Here is a 21,885-nt window from a genome sequence, read left to right on the forward strand (position 1 = left end):
GTTCAGCAAAAATGGGCTGGCATCTAAACTTACATTCTTGCATTTCAAATAAAGATACCAAGATAATGAAGAAAATTTGATAATAGGAGTAAATTAGAAAGTTGCTTAAAATCGCATGCTCTATCTGAATTACAAAAGAAAAAATTTGGGTTCAGTGTCCCTTTAATGTCTTCCCAATTATCGATTTCATCTGCTCGAGTCTATTACATTATTTCATTATTTACAAATTTGAATTTATTTTGTCATTTGAAGGGGCTGTTTTTGTCTGTTGTATATCCACCTATATGGTAAATTTCAATACTTAAGTACAGGTTATAGAAAATATGTGGTAGTTGTGGTTTCAATGAGTAGAAACAGATATTTCATTTACAGCATATATATAAAGGAGCAATTTCCCATAGATTTAAAACTCTGGAGACAACAAAACAAGTCATTGTAAATGTCCCTTTAAGTTCATCTAAAAATGGCATTAGTGTGTTTTTCTACTCACAAAAGCAATCCTCTTACAGTATGACAATAAAACCTAAGAGGTTAGTTTTGCGGTTTAGGAAGTCCTGCATGAGCAGTCTCAAAGACGTTAACAGAGCTTTTCACTTTGGTTAATATTTCCAGCGTTAATGTTATTATCGCTCAAGTACACAGATTAACTATGGAATGTAGCAGCAATCTACTTTGTGCTGTGTACAGGGGTTACAGTAGCAAAGTCAAAAAGACCCAATACTAACATTAGCACAGTGTTATCACAGTGATACCCAAATCATTTCTCAAACTACAACATTCTATATCATACATTTTTAAAATATTTATTAAATCTCTACCTGTAGTAGTGAGAGTATTAAACGCACAAGAATCACATCATCAATATGTTTCAAAAATATACCATAATTATTTTCCATGAATAGTTCAGTTTGCTGTAAAGGGCCATTAGTAAATATCTTAGCAAGTAATAGTCACTCAAAGCATCAAACTGAAAATTCCCCATCAAACCCTGTAATGCAGTATTTTCTAATCTCACATACAAACTGTAGAAAGATTCAATTCAAAAAACGGATATGAAAAACAAACTTTTTCTTTCATGATTCAGATAGAACATGCAATTTTAAACAACTTTCCAACTTAATTCTGTTATTTTACTTGCTACAATCTCATGGTATATTTTGTTGAAGGAGCAGCACTGCACTACTGGGAGCTAGCTGAACATATCAGTGAGCCACCGACAAGAGGCATATATGTGCAGTCACAAATCAGAAGCTTGATCCCAGTAGTGCATTACTGCTCCTGCGCCTACCTAGGTATGCTTCCCACAAAGGATACCAAGAGAACAAGGTAAATTCGATTATAGGAGTAAATTGAAAATTTGTTTAAAATCTATCTAAATCATAAAAGTTTAATTTTGAGTTCCTTTTGACTTCACTGTGCTTTGAATTATTTACCTGCTTTTGTTTAAAGTATTTGAAATAGTTACTGACAACACAGGATAATAAAACATCAGGGAGTTGCCAAACTGATCAGATATGTTAAGAAAAGATTAGCTACAAACTGAAAATGTTCTTCAGACAAAAAAGAAAACTAAAGCATAGAAGGGCTAACAAACCTGCGGACAGCAGTTTCTTGCAGCAGTCTTCATGTGCATAGAGCGCTGCCAGGTGCAAGGGATACATGTTGTGAATGCCACATCTGAAATATAGAATTTATATTAGTAAAGGCTTTTCAATATTAAAAAGCTACAAATGTGTGAATGATATTCTGGGGGTTTACTGTGAAGCCACTGAAGGAGGCTGAAAAACAGAATTTATGCTTACCTGATAAATTACTTTCTCTTGTGGTGTATCCAGTCCACGGATTCATCCTTTACTTGTGGGATATTCTCCTTCCTAACAGGAAGTGGCAAAGAGAGCACACAGCAGAGCTGTCCATATAGCTCCCCCTCTAGCTCCACCCCCCAGTCATTCGACCGGAGGTTAGGAAGAAAAAGGAGAAACCTTAGGGTGCAGTGGTGACTGTAGTTTAAACAAAAAAATCTACCTGACTTAATAGCCAGGGCGGGCCATGGACTGGATACACCACAAGAGAAAGTAATTTATCAGGTAAGCATAAATTCTGTTTTCTCTTGTAAGGTGTATCCAGTCCACGGATTCATCCTTTACTTGTGGGATACCAATACCAAAGCTTTAGGACATGGATGAAGGGAGGGAACAAGACAGGTACCTTAAACGGAAGGCACCACTGCTTGTAAAACCTTTCTCCCAAAAATAGCCTCCGAAGAAGCAAAAGTATCGAATTTGGAAAATTTGGAAAAAGTATGCAGCGAAGACCAAGTCGCTGCCTTACAAATCTGTTCAACAGAAGCCTCATTTTTAAAAGCCCATGTGGAAGCCACTGCTCTGGTAGAATGAGCAGTAATTGTTTCAGGAGGCTGCTGGCCAGCAGTCTAATAGGCCAGATGGATGATGCTTTTCAGCCAAAAGGAAAGAGAGGTAGCAGTCGCCTTCTGACCTCTCCTCTTACCAGAATAGATGACAAACAAGGAAGTTGTTTGTCTGAAATCTTTAGTTGCTTGTAAATAGAACTTTAAAGCACGAACCACATCAAGATTGTGTAACAGACGTTCCTTCTTTGACGAAGGATTAGGACACAGAGAAGGAACAATTTCCTGGTTAATATTCTTATTGGACACAACCTTAGGAAGAAAACCAGGTTTGGTATGTAAAACTACCTTATCTGCATGGAACACCAAGGTAAGGTGAGTCACACTGTAAGCAGATAACTCTGAAACTCTTCGCGCAGAAGAGATAGCTACCAAAAACAAAACTTTCCAAGATAACAACTTAATATCTATGGAATGTAAAGGTTCAAACGGAACCCCTTGAAGAACTGAAAGAACTAGATTTAGACTCCATGGCGGAGCCACAGGTTTATAGACAGGCTTGATTCTGACTAAAGCCTGAGCAAACGCTTGAACGTCTGGTACCTCTGCCAGACGCTTGTGTAAAAGGATAGACAGAGCAGATATCTGTCCTTTTAAGGAACTAGCTGACAATCCTTTCTCCAATCCTTCTTGGAGAAAGGACAATCTCCTGGGAATCCTAATCTTACTCCATGAGTAACCCTTGGATTCACACCAACAAAGATATTTCCGCCATATCTTATGGTAGATTTTCCTGGTGACAGGCTTTCTAGCCTGAATCAGAGTATCTATAACCGACTCAGAGAAACCACGCTTTGATAGAATTAAGCGTTCAATCTCCAAGCAGTCAGACGTAGAGAAACTAGATTTGGATGCTTGAACGGACCTTGAAGTAGAAGGTCCTCCCTCATTGGCAGAGTCCATGGTGGACAGGATGACATGTCCACTAGGTCTGCATACCAAGTCCTGTGTGGCCACGCAGGTGCTATTAGAATCACTGATGCCCTCTCCTGCTTGATTCTGGCAACCAGACGAGGAAGGAGAGGAAACGGTGGAAACACATAGGCCAGATTGAAGGACCAAGGCGCTGCTAGAGCATCTATCAACACCGCCTGGGGATCCCGGGACCTGGACCCGTAAAGAGGAAGTTTGGCATTCTGACGGGACGCCATCAGATCCAATTCTGGAGTGCTCCATAGCTGAGTCAGCTGGGCAAATACCTCCGGGTGGAGTTCCCACTCCCCCGGATGAAAAGTCTGACGACTTAGAAAATCCGCTTCCCAGTTGTCTACTCCTAGGGATGTGAATTGCTGAGAGGTGGCAAGAGTGATCCTCCGCCCACCTGATTATTTTGGTTACTTCCATCATTGCTAGGGGACTCCTTGTTCCCCCCTGATGATTGACGTAAGCTACGGTTGTGATGTTGTCCGACTGAAATCTGATGAATTTGGCCGCAGCTAGTTGAGGCCATGCCTGAAGAGCGTTGAATATCGCCCTCAGTTCCAGAATGTTTATCGGGAGAAGAGTTTCTTCCCGAGACCATAAGCCCTGAGCTTTCAGTGAGTCCCAGACCGCACCCCAGCCTAACAGACTGGCATCGGTCGTTACAATGATCCACTCTGGTCTGCGGAAACATATTCCCTGAGACAGGTGATCCTGAGACAACCACCAGAGAAGAGAATCTCTGGTCTCCTGGTCCAACTGAATTTGAGGAGACAAATCTGCATAATCCCCATTCCACTGTTTGAGCATGCCTAGTTGCAGTGGTCTGAGGTGTATCCGAGCAAAAGGGACTATGTCCATTGCCGCTACCATTAGTCCGATTGTCTCCATGCACTGAGCTACAGATGGCTGAGGAATGGAATGAATGAGCTCAGGCAAGTAGTTAAGAGTTTTAACTTTCTGACCTCCGTCAGAAATATTTTCATTTCTACCGAGTCTATTAGTGTTCCTAGGAAGGGAACTCTTGTGAGGGGGGAGAGAGAACTCTTTTTGATGTTCACCTTCCACCCGTGAGACCTCAGAAAGGCCAATACAATCTCCGTGTGAGACTTGGCTCTTTGGAAAGTCGACGCCTGAATTAAGATGTCGTCTAAGTAAGGCGCCACTGCTATGCCCCGTGGTCTTAGCACCACCAGGAGGGACCCTAGCACCTTTGTGAAAATTTTGGGAGCAGTGGTTAACCCGAAAGGAAGAGCCACAAACTGATAATGCTTGCCCAGAAAGGCGAACCTGAGAAACTGGTGATGATCTTTGTGGATAGGAATATGCAGATACGCATCCTTTAGATCCACGGTAGTCATATATTGACCCTCCTGGATCATTGGTAAGATTGTCCGAATGGTCTCCATCTTGAATGATGGGAATATGTTTAGAATTTTGAGATCCAGGATTGGTCTGAAAGTTCCTTCTTTTTTGGGAACCACAAACAGGTTTGAGTAAAACCCTAGTCCTTGTTCTGCAATTGGAACTGGATGGATCACTCCTATTGTAAGTAGATCTTCTACACAGCGTAAAAACGCCTCTTTCTTTGTCTGATCTGTAGACAGACGAGAAATGTGGAACCTTCCCCTTTGAGGAGAGTCCTTGAATTCTAGAAGGTATCCCTGGGCTACAATCTCTAATGCCCAAGGATTGTGTACATCTCTTGCCCAGGCCTGAGCGAAGAGAGAGAGTCTGCCCCCTACTAGATCCGGTCCCGGATCGGGGGCTACCTCTTCATGCTGTCTTGGTGGCAGCTGCAGGCTTTTTGGCCTGTTTACTCTTATTCCAGCCCTGGTAAGGTTTCCAGGTTGCCTTGGGCTGTGAAGCGTTACCATCTTGCTTTGCAGCCGGAGAGGATGAAGCGGGGCCGTTCCTGAAATTGCGAAAGGAACGAAAATTAGCTTTGTTCTTTGTCTTAAAGGGCTTGTCCTGAGGGAGAGCATGGCCTTTTCCCCCGGTGATATCTGAAATAATCTCTTTCAATTCAGGCCCGAAGCGGGTCTTTCCTTTGAAAGGAATGTTCAAAAGCTTGGATTCAGACGACACATCGGCCGACCAGGACTTTAGCCATAGCGCCCTAAGCGCCAAAATGGCGAAACCTGAATTTTTCGCCGCTAACTTAGCTATTTGGAAAGCGGCGTCAGTGATAAAGGAATTAGCTAGCTTTAGAGCCTTAATTCTATCCATAATTTCATCATATGAGGTCTCCGTCTGGAGCGAGTCTTCCAGCGCCTCAAACCAGAAAGCAGCTGCAGTAGTTACAGGAATAATGCAGGCAATAGGTTGGAGAAGAAAACCTTATTGAACAAAAATTTTCTTAAGTAAACCCTCTAACTTCTTATCCATAGGGTCTTTAAAAGCACAACTGTCTTCAATTGGTATGGTTGTGCGTTTAGCAAGTGTAGAAATAGCCCCCTCCACCTTAGGGACCGTCTGCCACGAGTCCCGCGTGGTGTCAGATATGGGGAACATTTTCTTAAAAACAGGAGGGGGAACAAAGGGAATACCTGGTCTATCCCACTCCCTAGTTACTATATCCGCAATCCTCTTAGGGACCGGGAACACATCAGTGTAAACAGGAACTTCTAGGTACTTGTCCATTTTACACAATTTCTCTGGGACCACCAAAGGGTCACAGTCATCCAGAGTAACTAATACCTCCCTGAGTAGTAAGCGGAGGTGTTCTAGTTTAAATTTAAAGGCCAACGTATCTGAGTCTGTCTGAGGAGCAACCTTTCCCGAATCGGAAACTTCTCCCTCAGACAGCACATCCCTCGCCCCCATTTCAGAGCGTTGTGAGTGTATATCGGATACGGCTACTAAAGCTTCAGAATGTTCATAATCTGTTCTTAAAACAGAGCTATCATGCTTTGCAGGTAACACGGGCAGCTTAGATAAAAATACTGAGAGGGTATTATCCATGACTGCCGCTAAGTCTTGTAATGTAAAAGAGTTAGACGCACTAGAGGTACTAGGCGTCGCTTGCGCGGGCGTAACTGGTTGTGACACTTGGGGAGAGGCAGACGGGCTACCCTCGTTACCTTCAGTCTGAGAATCATCTTGGGCCACATTTTTAAGTGCAACAATATGATCTTTAAAATGTATAGACATATCAGTACAAGTGGGACACATTCTGAGAGGGGGTTCCACCATGGCTTCTAAACACATTGAACAAGGATTTTCCTTAATGTCAGACATGTTTAATAGACTAGTAATACATACAAGCAGGCTTGGAAATTACTTTAATCAAATAAAAAACACAATTTGAAAAAACGTTACTGTGCCTTTAAGAGATAAAAAGAGCACACAATTTTACAAAACAGTGAAAAATGCAGCAATTCTCCTGACATTTTCACAGTATGTACCTAAAGCCTCAATAAGATTGCACCACAAGTTTCAAAACGATTAACCCCTTAATGCCCAAACAGGAGCAGCCTAAATCTAGCACCCGGTTAAAAATAGTACAGCACCTTGCCACTTGCTGTGGCCCTACCTGCCCTTAGGGATCAGATTTGGGGGAATATAGCTTCTATAAGGCCCTCAAACAGCAGCAGGACCCTCCATGTGAAGCAGCATGAACTTCTCTGCAATTCTAACTGCGCATCTGAGGCGCAAAATTAGGCCCCTCCCACTCTACTCCAGAGTTGTGAGGCCTAGTAAATCACTCTTAAGTGACTAAAAACCAGCCATGTGGGTAATAACCCCAGAAAGAACCCCAAAAGGACTTTCAAAGTGTCTACAAACGATATTATTCTTGAATAAACAGTCGATTGCCCTGAATCAGTGTCAACCCGCATAATTAGCCCTGTTATGTAAGCATTAAATTCCTTACTAAGTCTGTGAACATAGCTTACCCTCCCCTCATGGGGATATCGTCAGTCTCTTCTAGCATTATCTCAGTCTTGTCTAGAAATAAATGACTGAACATACCTCATTGCAGATTACCCTGCAAACCGTTCCCCCCAACTGAAGTTTTCTGGTACTCCTCAGTCCTGTGTGTGAACAGCAGTGGATTTTAGTTACAACATGCTAAAATCATTTTCCTCCCAGCAGAAATCTTCATCACTTTTCTGCTAGAGAGTATATAGTACAAACCGGTACCATTTAAAATAACAAACTTTTGATTGAAGATAATAAAACTACAATTCTAACACCACATTCACTTTACCCTCTCGTAGAGAGACCCTAGTGCTTAGAGCTGGCAAAGAGAATGACTGGGGGGTGGAGCTAGAGGGGGAGCTGTATGGATAGCTTTGCTGTGTGCTCTCTTTGCCACTTCCTGTAGGGAATGAGAATATCCCACAAGTAAAGGATGAATCCGTGGACTGGATACACCTTACAAGAGAAACAAGATCCCAGTTCTTGCTTTTGAAATCTGAATTACAAAAAAAAGCATAGGCTTCACTCCAAACTTTCCAATGATTTTGTATAAGATTTTCATAGGCAGAGTGTGACAAAGCAAACATTTTACAAACCATTTGTTATAAATATCTCAATGAAACCCATGTATCAAAATGTTCTGAAGGAATTCTTAAAATAATACCTTATTCAATTATTTTCATTCCATCTATTAGTCACTTAAAGGGATATGAAACCCAATTCTTTTCTTTCATGATTCAGATAGAGCATGCAATTTTAAGCAACTTTCTAATTTACTTCTATGATCAATTTTTCGTTGTTCTATTGGTATGCTTTCGTGAATGAACAGCAATGTACTACTGGTTACTGACTGAACACATGGGTGAGCCAATAGCAATCAGTATATATATGCAGCCACCAATCAGCAGCTAGAACCTAGGTTCTTTGCTGCTCCTGAACTTTCCTAGATAAACCTTTAAGCAAAGGATAACAAGAGAAGGAAGCAAATTAAATAATAGAAGTAAATTGGAAAGTTGTTTGAAATTATATGCTCTGTCTAAATCATGAAAGAAAAAAAATTGTGTTTCATGTCCCTTTAAAGGGACATGAAAGTAAAAGATGTATGGTTGATATAGTACATGCAATTTTACTTCTATTATCAAATTTATTTTGTTTTCTTGGTGCCCTTTGTTAAAGAACATAAATTAAACAACCTGCTATTAAGTTCCAGAGAATAATTTAATAAAGAGATGAGCAAGAAATGCTGTTTCTCATGTGATGGTAACATACTGGTATATTCATAGGATTATAAATTAATCTGCGCTTTTTAGCTAAGTGCACAGTACTGTTAATGAATCACACACCCTAGGGGAACGGGTACATAACATACAATGTATATATCTATTATTAATACAATATAGAGGGATGAGTGATTTGTGACAATTGTTAGCTAGAAATGTCCCGCTAAGATCTTAATGCAAGCAGAAGAACAATAAACATGGAAAAAGAAGCAAGCGCATTTAGTATATGTGAAAGAGATGCCATAAAGACAATAAAGTTAAAAAAAATACATAAAAACTAATCTCAGGAAACGTAAATTTGGGACATTAAACTGCTGGTCACAAGTGCAATAGGAAGGTTACTACTGTGCTAGCGTTCTCCTCCTGTAAAAGGCATTTTAGTGTTACATTCCCTTACTGTGCCAACTGATGAAGCTCCACATCTTTATACTGTGTGCCACCATCTTTGAGCTGAGGTACAGTATTCTTGCATTATATGACAAAAGATGGACATTCACAGATCACAGTCATCTGTGTTGTGCACTTCAGTCTGGTGTTGTGCGTAATACAGAGCAGGAGCTTAAAATATCTGCCATCTTAAAGCAGTTTAAAAAGTTCTATATATATATATATATATATATATATATATATATATAAGCTGTCAGCAATAGAGCTGGTACAAAAACGTAAAGCTCCCTTTCCATATCATTCCTGATAACCCAAAAAGCATTACACAGCTGTCTGAAAGCCAGCAACATCCCTAAGTTGTGAATGCTCACAGATTCTGTCATAGGGTGCGAGAATACCTGAGCTCCAAGATGGCAGCACCCAGTATGAAAACACAGAGCTTCTCCAAACAGCACCTGCAAAGGGTTCAAAAAAGACACCGGCTTTGAAAGAAGCTGCTGGCACCAGGAGGAATAACAATGACATGGTGAGAAGTAACCGTTCTGTTGTAAATGTGCTCAGCGGTTTAATGTTCCTTTACATTGAACTCTATTAGCTATTGTCACATAAAAAAGGTTCTGTTTAACTGAATGCCCTTTATAAATTGAGGCCACTGTAGCAGTGCACACATATGCTTGTACAAGGCAGAGTTTTACAGTTCTTTGAACTTAAGCCCAAGCAATCACTACTGGCGCATAGCCTGGTGATCTGCTGCTCAGCACTTACAGATCTACCTTTTGTGCACACCTGCTATATCCTATCCCAAATTACATGTTCAAAGTACCTTTGCCTTCCATTTTCCTAGCCAGGAACCTACATAACTCCACTGAAACTTTGTGTTCGTCAGACCTATAAATTTAGTTCCATCCAATTTCAAACAATTGGATTAAACATTAGTGCAATTTATCACAGCAGGAAATCTTCTGACCATACAGTGACCTGTGCTTTATTGTTATATTATTCTCTTATGCTTCTGTTAATTCTTAAAATATTGTATATTGTAAATAAAAACTAAATGTTACATACAGACAAAGAAAAAAAAACATAATACATGTGAAGAAACTAAAGATCATTTGTGCACTAGTGCTATTTTATATAACAATAATTCCTGAACAGTATTGCACAATACATGTTCTCATCTCTAGGAGAGATATGTGATATGATTAAACTGATATCCTGCTCTTTCTACTTCATTCACAATCTCCTAAAGTGTAGCGCTATATTTATTAGCTGAAATACCATATAGGGGTCAATTTATCAAACTGCGGCGGACAGGGGCGCACATACGAGCCCCTGTTCGCCACAGCTCACCTCTGGCGGACTGAATTATGCTGCCGGAATTCGGCATTGCACACGAACGCTATTTTGCACTCGCATGCAATCCTACACCTGACCGCAAAAGCCAATCATGCGCGGGCAGGAGCTATCAATCTCCCCGGTCGAAAGGTTAGGAAAGCAGCGGTCTGATGCCCGCTGCTTGTTAAATATGGACTGCAGGTTCTCGTGGGGGTGAAGGCTTTGATAAATCTACCCCTTTGTCTTACAACCCTGGTGCCTGCTTGTAAAATTAAATGGTGGCACATGAAATACTAAACAGAAAGAGTTCTGTGACCTAGGGAATCATTTAGATAATTTTAATCAGCTGTACTCCCAGACGGAAATGTCCATTTCCGTCTGGGAGTACCGTTGATCAGCGGACTGATGATAATACTTGTCTTGAAGAAGGCTCAAATAAGAGCCAAAACGTCGACTATGACTATCTATATTTAAAGTTCTGATGTATTCAGAATAAATACAAGCAGTTGTTAAAACAAAAATCCTGAGAGTGCCCTCCTTTACTATACATATCTATACAAGTCTTTTTGAGGATTGCACCCAGGTTGGAATTACACACACACAGACACATGTGTTTAATAATTTATTTTAATATGATTTACATGTGTTTTGTTATACTTTTATTTTAGCCCTAACACTGTAGTTCAGGTCTCGAGTCGCACTACCTTTTTTAGCTTTGTTATGTGTTGCTCTGAGGCGCAACACATAACTCACAACCGCTTATACAAGTATAGGGTGTGCTAAAGAGTGATGTAAAGACAAAAAAAGATAGGTAATAAAAAATACAGTCAGTAAGGTGATATGCAAATATGGAGACTCCAACAAAAAAGAATAATCAGTTAAAGGGATATTAAACAGTATGAGATTGCAATATAAAATGTTTAGTTATGTGCAGTTAGACTTAGCAATATACTTTTACTATTTAATTTGACCCCTTTTCCTGAGTTTCTATAAAGTAATGGGTGCCACCATGTTTGAACTTAAGTTGTCCCTTATCTGTTTCACCTGATGAAGACAATTAGGGACATAGGGTATATGAACTGGTAATAAAATAAGGCTGTGTGGAACACAAAATTATCTAAAAGGGATCCCACACAGCTTTGTTTGCACAGAGATGAATAGAGAACTAGTTCACACATGGCGGCACCCATTAATTTATAGAAACTAAAGTACTTTATACAAACTAAACCTTTACACTTATTTTTTCAATATTTAAAGGGACACTGAACCCACATTTTTTCTTTTGTGATTCAGATAGAGCATGCAATTTCAAGCAACTTTCTAATTTACTCCTATTATCAATTTTTCCTATCTTCATTTGAAAAAGAAGGCATCTAAGCCTTCAAAACGCTGGACAGCACTTCTTTATTTGTTGGGTGAATTTAGCCACCAATCAGCAAGAACAACCCAGGTTGTTCACCAAAAATGGGCCGGCATCTAAACTTACATTCTTGCTTTTTAAATAAAGATACCAAGAGAATTAAGGAAATTGGATAATAGGAGCAAATTAGAAAGTTGCTTAAAATTGCATGCTCTATCTGAATCACGAAAGAAAATTTTTGGGTTCAGTGTCCCTTTAAATAACTAACATAATTGTAACAATATATCTGTATGTTATTCTAAGGCTAATCTATGCTTGAAGACATCACTATGTCTAGTATGTATTTACTGTTTAACATCTCTTTAATTAGGAAGGCTAAAGCTGATGTAGAAGAGAAGATAGCATAGTGAGACACGGGGAGAAAACCTTCTTTAGATATATCAGTAATAGGAGAAAAATAGAAAAACTCAAAAGAGTTGATAGAAGTGTTCCACCTAAGGACAGTTTTGTGAGCGGCCCAGCAGTAAAACCACACCATGCAGTCTGCATTGTGTAGTGTTTGCTAATTGTTCTAATTAAATGTTTCACTGCTGTGCCGCTCACAAAACTGGCCTTAGAGGGAAAACTGATTGATGGTAGAATGGTGGAAGGGGATGAGCAAATTAAGGAATGCTACTAAAATGTAAATGTGCTTAGCACTAATCTTTTGTTATTTTTTTACAAACAATGAGGTTTTATTGGCATTATCAAAAAGAAAAGAAAAAAAAAGTCAATCTGTGCTAACTGCCCCATTCACTGATTTGTGTAATTAATCACTATGGAAAGAAGTTGTCCCAGATTACTGGAGAATAGCAAAGGTAGTACTTCTTCATAAAAAAAGGCAGTAGGGAAGACTCTGGTAACTATAGATATTCCCTTTATTACCCATTCCCCAGTTTTGCATAACCAACAAAGTTATATTAATATACATTTTACCTCTGTGATTACCTTGTATCTAAGCCCCTGTAGAATGCCCCCTAATTTCAGTTATTTTGACAGACTTGCATTTAGCTAATCAATGCCCTCTCATTAATAACTCCACGGGCATGAGCACAATGTTATCTAAATGGCTCACATGAATGAACCTCAAGCCTGATTTGTTCAACATATGTATCAGGGATATCATCAAAGGGCTAGAGAGAAAGGCATGTCTGTTCGCAGATAATGCGAAAATTTGTAACAGAGTTGATGTTCCGGCGCGCGGGGTGGGGGTTTGACCAAATGAGAAGTGATATAAAAAAATTGAAGGATTGGACAAATGACATCATGTGCAAAAATCCAAAAGTTAATTACAGACTAAATGGCACGTTACTGACTGCTACAAAAGAGGAATGGGACTTGGGAATTTTTAGTTCAGATGATTTGAAATTTGGTAAACAATGCATTGCAGCGAGTAAGTCCAGTCAAATGCTTGGTTGTATAGCTAGAGGTATTTGCAGCAGAAATAATAAGGTTGTTATGCCACTTTACAGATCATTAGTTAGGCCACATCTTGTACATTGTGTGCAGTTCTTGAAGTCTTATCTCCAGAAGGGTATAAATAAATTGTAATATGTTCAAAGAAAGGCTACTAAAATGTGGTCTAAAAAATAAAAAACTTAACAGGAAAGGGTCAATGACCTAAATATATATATATATATATATATATATATATATATATATATATATATATATATATATATATATATATATATATATATCTTAACGGAGGAAAACCCAGGTTGTTCACTATAAATGGGCCGGCATCTAAACTTACATTCTTGCTTTTCAAATAAAGATACCAAGAGGATGAAGGAAATTGGATAATAAGAGCAAATTAGAAAGTTTCTTAAAATTGCATGCTCTATCTGCATCATGAAAGAAAAAAATTGGGTTTAGTATTCCTTTAAATTCCAACTGAAAAAATAGCAACATTTTACAAAGCACTTCATTAAAATGATATATTTCAATACAAATGTTTTTTTCAACTTTGTTATACGTTTTTATAACTTTATTGTATGTTTTTATTCTAGTTTTACTAAAGTATATACAAAGCTGTATACAGATGAATATAACATAATTATTCTACTGTTAAATACCCAATATATATCCAGCTAGCTTCCGCTTGCAATCTATACTGTCACCAACCTCCGGAGACAAATTCTAAATCTGGATAATTCTGATGAAGGTGCCTGAAGTGATGCACTATTATTAGAAATACTGCTTGTTTCCTAATGAGCTCCCTGCGCTGCTTTACTAAGGCTCATTTCTCTAGTCATTTGACCCTCATATTTTGAATTGCAATCATATTTAAATACATGGACAATATAACTATATTTACAACTTTAGCACATTATGTTATGCAACCTATTAGCTTCCCTATATACATTAAAAGGATGCTAAACTGAAATTGTATTGTTTAATTAATTAATTATTTTAATTAATTACTAACTATTAACAACAACATTAAGATACATTCATTAATTATTTGTCCTGTTTTGTTGGAGCTAAAATTGTTATTTACTTTTTCTCATGAACTAGCATTTAAAGGGACACTGAACCCAATTTTTTTTCTTTCATGTTTCAGATATAAATGTAAATTTTAAGCAACTTTCTAATTTACTCCTATTATCAATTTTTCTTCGTTCTCTTGCTATCTTTAATTTAAAAGCAGGAATGTAAATCTTAGCAGCCAGGCCATTTTAGGTTCAGCACCATGGATAGCGCTTGCTTATTGGAGGCTGATATTTACCCACCAATAAGCAAGCATAACCCAGGTTCTCAACGAAAAAATGTGCCGGCTCCTATGCATCACATTACTGCTTTTTAAATAAAGATAGCAAGAGAACAAAGAAAAATTGATAATAGGAGTAAATTAGAAAGTTGCTTAAAACTGCATACTCTATCTGAATCATAAAAGAACAAATTTGGGTTTAGTGTCCCTTTAACCCTCATAGTCCACTCAGCCGTGTTTTGCTGCTCATGACAAGAAAAATAATTGTTGCACAGAAATCAGGAAACTAGGGCCTAGATTTGGAGTTTGGCGTTACCCGTGAAAACCAGCGTTAGAGGCTCCTAACGCTGGTTTTAGGCTAACTCCGGTATTTGGAGTCACTCAAAATAGGGTCTAACACTCACTTTTCAGCCGCGACTTTTCCATACCGCAGATCCCCTTACGTCAATTGCGTATCCTATCTTTTCAATGGGATCTTCCTAACTCCGGTATTTAGAGTCGTGTCTGAAGTGAGCGTTAGACATCTAACGACAAAACTCCAGCCGCAGGAAAAAAGTCAGTAGTTAAGAGCTTTCTGGGCTAACGCCGGTTCATAAAGCTCTTAACTACTGTACTCTAAAGTACACTAACACCCATAAACTACCTATGTACCCCTAAACCGATGTCCCCCCACATCGCCGCCACTCGATTAATTTTTTTTAACCCCTAATCTGCCGACCGCCACCTACGTTATACTTATGTACCCCTAATCTGCTGCCCCTAACACCGCCGACCCCTGTATTATATTTATTAACCCCTAATCTGCCCCCCACAACGTCGCCGCCAACTACCTACAATAATTAACCCCTAATCTGCCGACCGCAAAGCGCCGCCACCTACATTATAGATATGTACCCCTAATCTGCTGCCCCTAACACCGCCGACCCCTATATTATATTTATTAACCCCTAATCTGCCCCCCACAACGTCGCCTCCACCTGCCTACACTTATTAACCCCTAATCTGCCGAGCGGACCGCACCGCTACTATTATAAAGTTATTAACCCCTAATCCGCCTCACTAACCCTATAATAAATAGTATTAACCCCTAATCTGCCCTCCCTAACATCGCCAACACCTAACTTCAATTATTAACCCCTAATCTGCCGACCGGAGCTCACCGCTATTCTAATAAATGTATTAACCCCTAAAGCTAAGTCTAACCCTAACACTAACACCCCCCTAAGTTAAATATAATTTTAATCTAACGAAATTAATTAACTCTTATTAAATAAATTATTCCTATTTAAAGCTAAATACTTACCTGTAAAATAAACCCTAATATAGCTACAATATAACGAATAATTACATTGTAGCTATTTTAGGATTAATATTTATTTTACAGGCAACTTTATAATTATTTTAACCAGGTACAATAGCTATTTAATAGTTAAGAACTATTTAATAGCTAAAATAGTTAAAATAATTACAAATTTACCTGTAAAATAAATACTAACCTAAGTTACAATTAAACCTACCACTACACTATCAATAAATTAATTAAATAAAATACCTACAATTATCTACAATTAAACCTAACACTACACTATCAATAAATAAATTAAATACAATACCTACAAATAACTACAATGAAATAAACTATCTAAAGTACCAAAAATAAAAAAGAACTAAGTTACAAAAAATAAAAAAATATTTACAAACATAAGAAAAATATTACAACAATTTTAAACTAATTACACCTACTCTAAGCCCCCTAATAAAATAACAAAGACCCCCAAAATAACAAAATGCCCTACCCTATTCTAAATTACTACATTTCAAAGCTCTTTTACCTTACCAGCCCTGAACAGGGCCCTTTGCGGGGCATGCCCCAAGAAATTCAGCTCTTTTGCCTGTAAAAAAAAACATACAATACCCCCCCCCCAACATTACAACCCACCACCCACATACCCCTAATCTAACCCAAACCCCCCTTAAATAAACCTAACACTAAGCCCCTGAAGATCTTCCTACCTTGTCTTCACCCTACCAGGTTCACCTATCCGTCCTGAAGAGCTCCTCCGATGTCCTGATCCAAGCCCAAGCGGGGGGCTGAAGAGGTCCATGATCCGGCTGAAGTCTTCATCCAAGCGGGAGCTGAAGAGGTCCATGATCCGGATGAAGTCTTCATCCAAGCGGGAGCTGAAGAGGTCCATGATCCGGATGAAGTCTTCTATCAACGGCATCTTCAATCTTCTTTCTTCCGGATCCATCTTGCAGACCTCCGACGCGGAACCTCCTCTTCTCCCGACGCCTACTAGCCGAATGACGGTTCCTTTAAGGGACGTCATCCAAGATGGCGTCCCTCGAATTCCGATTGGCTGATAGGATTCTATCAGCCAATCGGAATTAAGGTAGGAATATTCTGATTGGCTGATGGAATCAGCCAATCAGAATCAAGATCAATCCGATTGGCTGATCCAATTAGCCAATCAGATTGAGCTTGCATTCTATTGGCTGATCGGAACAGCCAATAGAATGCAAGTTCAATCTGATTGGCTGATCGAATCAGCCAATCGGATTGAACTTGATTCTGATTGGCTGATTCCATCAGCCAATCAGAATATTCCTACTTTAATTCCGATTGGCTGATAGAATCCTATCAGCCAATCGGAATTCGAGGGACGCCATCTTGGATGACGTCCCTTAAAGGAACCGTCATTCGGCTAGTAGGCGTCGGGAGAAGAGGATGTTCCGCGTCGGAGGTCTGCAAGATGGATCCGGAAGAAAGAAGATTGAAGATGCCGTTGGAATTGTATTTAATTTATTTATTGATAGTGTAGTGTTAGGTTTAATTGTAGGTAATTGTAGGTATTTTATTTAATTAATTTAATGATAGTATAGTGTTAGGTTTAATTGTAACTTAGGTTAGGATTTATTTTACAGGTAATTTTGTTATTATTTTAACTAGGTAACTATTAAATAGTTCTTAACTATTTAATAGCTATTGTACCTGGTTAAAATAATTACAAAGTTGCCTGTAAAATAAATATTAATCCTAAAATAGCTACAATGTAATTATAATTTATATTGTAGCTATATTAGGATTTATTTTACAGGTAAGTATTTAGCTTTAAATAGGAATAATTTATTTAATAAGAGTTAATTAATTTCGTTAGATTAAAATTATATTTAATTTAGGGGGGTGTTAGTGTTAGGGTTAGACTTAGCTTTAGGGGTTAATACATTTATTATAGTAGCGGTGAGCTCCGGTCGGCAGATTAGGGGTTAATGTTTGAAGTTAGGTGTCGGCGATGTTAGGGAGGGCAGATTAGGGGTTAATACTATTTATTATAGGGTTAGTGATGCGGATTAGGGGTTAATAACTTTATTATAGTAGCGCTCAGGTCCGCTCGGCAGATTAGGGGTTAATAAATATAATATAGGGGTCGGCGGTGTTAGGGGCAGCAGATTAGGGGTACATAAGGATAATGTAAGTAGCGGCGGTTTACGGAGCGGCAGATTAGGGGTTAAAAATAATATGCAGGGGTCAGCGATAGCGGGGGCGGCAGATTAGGGGTTAATAAGTGTAAGGTTAGGGGTGTTTAGACTCGGGGTACATGTTAGGGTGTTAGGTGCAGACGTAGGAAGTGTTTCCCCATAGCAAACAATGGGGCTGCGTTAGGAGCTGAACGCGGCTTTTTTGCAGGTGTTAGTTTTTTTTTTCAGCTCAAACAGCCCCATTGTTTCCTATGGGGGAATCGTGCACAAGCACGTTTTTGAGGCTGGCCGCTTGCGTAAGCAACTCTGGTATTGAGAGTTGAAGCTGCGTTAAAAATGCTCTACGCTCCTTTTTTGGAGCCTAACGCAGCCTTTTTGTGGACTCTCAATACCAGAGTTATTTTTATGGTGCGGCCAGAAAAAAGCCGGCGTTAGCTACGCGTGTCGTTACCGACAAAACTCTAAATCTAGGCCTAGGTGATTATAGTCTGGATATTAAAGAGACATTATACACTCATTTTTTCTTTGCATAAATGTTTTGCAGATGATCTATTTCTATAGCCCATGAAGTTTTTTTTTTTTTATGTATAGTTTTGCTTATTTTTAAATAACATTGCTCTGATTTTAAGATTACTAACCAAGCCCCAAAGTTTTAGGAGAATACTGTCAGATACCTTCTCCAGCTTGCTCCTGTTTGTGTAAAGGGTATTTTCATATGCAAAAGAAGGGGGAGGGGGGAGTGTCTTATTTCCCACTTGCAGTGGGCTTTCCAGCTACCTTTTCAACAGAGCTAAACTGAGAGTTTCTAAGTACAACAGTTTTATCCTGGATTTTTATATCAGTATCTGTGCATCTTATTTTTTATAGTAGTGTCTATTATATGCAGTTATCTAAAAATTGGTGTATACTGTCCCTTTAATATAGGACAGAATTCAGCAATATGTGCTTGCACGATAAAGTCAAAATTAAACTTTAATGATTCAGAAACCAATTTAAAACAACTCTCAAATGAACGTATTTTAACAAATGTGTTTTGTTCTCTTGGTATCTTTTGTTGAATAGCATACTTAAGTAGGCTCTTGGGTAGCAATACACTACTTGGTGCTAGCTGGATACTTTTTGAAAGCCAATGACAAGAGGCAGCCACCAGTCCCAGCAATGCATTGTTGTTCCTGAGCCTACCTAGGTATGCTCTTTAACAAAGTATACCTTAAAGTTTAATTTTTACTTTACTGTCCATTTAAAGGTAGTAAGCTGACTTTCGGCAATCATGAACAATGAGCATTTAAGAATACAAATGTGTGATATAAATATATGCATATGAATCTGAATATTTAGATTTAGTTGTAGAATTGAGATTATAAATGGATTTGTGTCTGTTTGTATATATAACATTTTTTTTATAATGAATGAAATGAGCTAAACCAATTTAAGGGAAGAAATAACAGAGCGGCTTTTCTCTATGTGCTACTGCCCATGTGTGAATAACTATGCACATTTCTACACCATGCATGTGTACATAGTTGTGGTCCCTTTGTTCTGGGAAAGAATGGAATCAGTAAAAAGAAAGAAGCCTCAAAACAAACTTATTTCACCAAAGATTCATTTTGCATAGCAAAAAGCTTATCAGTCTCATACAGTTTCCAATTTAGGCTAAATGTTCCTTTAAGTACTGTAAATCTTGCAGTACAAGTATTTCCTTTTTTTTATTTCATATACAATAATATGCTAAACTTACTTTGCAGTATTTGCGCCACTAGTCAGCAGGGTGTTAATTAAAAGCTCATGTCCGTATCTGGCAGCCACGTGTAAAGGCGTATTTCCATCTTTATCGCTACAGTCAATTTCACCTCCTTCCCAAATAAAAATGTTAAATTATTAGTCATATTTAAACAGGGAATCCAATTCTCTTCTTGACAACAAAATGCTAACACATATCAGCATATAAATTACTTTGACCTGCAGACATAATTAAACTCAGTGTTAACTTAAGCTTTTATTAGCATAAATAAACTACTGAAGAGATAAAACAGAATTACAGTAGAAGTATTACTAATTTGAAAAAGGTTGAGATCAAATAACTATACAAAACAAGATGACTATATGATGCCTCTGGTGAGAAAAGAAAAAAATTGCTGGATATTATGAAAAGGAAAATATACCCAGCAAATACTATAATCAAATCATCTTAAATAAAATATATATTTATACAATTAAGTTGCAGAGAAGAATATGAAAAAAAAGAACTAGTGCCATGTGGCTAGCACGGCTATTGGCTAAGGGGTGGAAATATCAGCTAATTGAAAAAAAGAGAGCTTTGCTGTGGGCGGCCGGAGCCGCTTAGTTTAGCGAGGAGGCCTCGGCAAAGAAAAGGTACGTTTAACATACATTTTTTTTAAACTCATGACTAAAGGTCCTATTTATTTTTAGTGCTGGTAAATCATAGCATTTTTGAAACGCTAGTATTTACCATAGCTTTAATATAGATTGCAGTCAAAGATACATTTTAAGTTGTTTTTAATACAGCTGAATGGATCAGTATGATAGTAATAAACCTAAAAATACCAGGGAAGAGCAAAAAAACCCTCTGGGTAGTAGAATACACTCCCCCAAAACCCCCCATAACTAAGTACTTTTTAAGGTGCTGCTATATAGCAAGGCTCATAATTAGAGACTGTTGATGGGTACAGGAAAAGGTGACAGCGAGAGGAAGAAAGGAGGTCAGGGGATGAGAGAAGAGGGGGAAGACAAAGAAAGAGGAAAGTTAATGGTACAGTTCACCCAAAAACTTTCTCCCCTTTAAATTATTCCCAATGATCCTTTCAGCATTTGAAATAGCTGATTTAGCTTTTGGTTTCCCAACCTATACTGAAAGTTTTGATACTGGCGTATACGCTATTGACAAGCCTAAGTAAACACAGCCAGCAGAAGAGATTACATCCTCAGTGGGGGGCATGATAGTTAAGTAATAAAAACAGAATTTATGTTTACCTGATAAATTACTTTCTCCAACGGTGTGTCCGGTCCACGGCGTCATCCTTACTTGTGGGATATTCTCTTCCCCAACAGGAAATGGCAAAGAGCCCAGCAAAGCTGGTCACATGATCCCTCCTAGGCTCCGCCTACCCCAGTCATTCGACCGACGTTAAGGAGGAATATTTGCATAGGAGAAACCATATGGTACCGTGGTGACTGTAGTTAAAGAAAATAAAATATCAGACCTGATTAAAAAAACCAGGGCGGGCCGTGGACCGGACACACCGTTGGAGAAAGTAATTTATCAGGTAAACATAAATTCTGTTTTCTCCAACATAGGTGTGTCCGGTCCACGGCGTCATCCTTACTTGTGGGAACCAATACCAAAGCTTTAGGACACGGATGAAGGGAGGGAGCAAATCAGGTCACCTAAATGGAAGGCACCACGGCTTGCAAAACCTTTCTCCCAAAAATAGCCTCAGAAGAAGCAAAAGTATCAAACTTGTAAAATTTGGTAAAAGTGTGCAGTGAAGACCAAGTCGCTGCCCTACATATCTGATCAACAGAAGCCTCGTTCTTGAAGGCCCATGTGGAAGCCACAGCCCTAGTGGAATGAGCTGTGATTCTTTCGGGAGGCTGCCGTCCGGCAGTCTCGTAAGCCAATCTGATGATGCTTTTAATCCAAAAAGAGAGAGAGGTAGAAGTTGCTTTTTGACCTCTCCTTTTACCGGAATAAACAACAAACAAGGAAGATGTTTGTCTAAAATCCTTTGTAGCATCTAAATAGAATTTTAGAGCGCGAACAACATCCAAATTGTGCAACAAACGTTCCTTCTTTGAAACTGGTTTCGGACACAGAGAAGGTACGATAATCTCCTGGTTAATGTTTTTGTTAGAAACAACTTTCGGAAGAAAACCAGGTTTAGTACGCAAAACCACCTTATCTGCATGGCACACCAGATAAGGAGGAGAACACTGCAGAGCAGATAATTCTGAAACTCTTCTAGCAGAAGAAATTGCAACCAAAAACAAAACTTTCCAAGAT

General features: G+C 38.7%; 1 protein-coding gene across 1 annotated transcript in view; it reads right to left on the minus strand.

Annotated features, from left to right (window-relative positions):
• The window catches only part of ANKRD44 (ankyrin repeat domain 44), a 601,641-nt gene that overhangs the window by 183,964 nt on the left and 395,792 nt on the right, over positions 1 to 21,885 (minus strand). The window contains exons 10-11 of the mRNA XM_053712853.1: positions 19,603 to 19,717; positions 1,595 to 1,677 (exon numbers count right to left, since the gene is read on the minus strand). Of these exons, the coding sequence (XP_053568828.1) occupies positions 1,595 to 1,677; positions 19,603 to 19,717 (198 nt within the window). The remainder of the gene's footprint in view (positions 1 to 1,594; positions 1,678 to 19,602; positions 19,718 to 21,885) is intronic.

The sequence above is a fragment of the Bombina bombina genome, chromosome 1 (genome assembly GCF_027579735.1).
Source record: "Bombina bombina isolate aBomBom1 chromosome 1, aBomBom1.pri, whole genome shotgun sequence".
Lineage (NCBI taxonomy): Eukaryota > Metazoa > Chordata > Amphibia > Anura > Bombinatoridae > Bombina > Bombina bombina.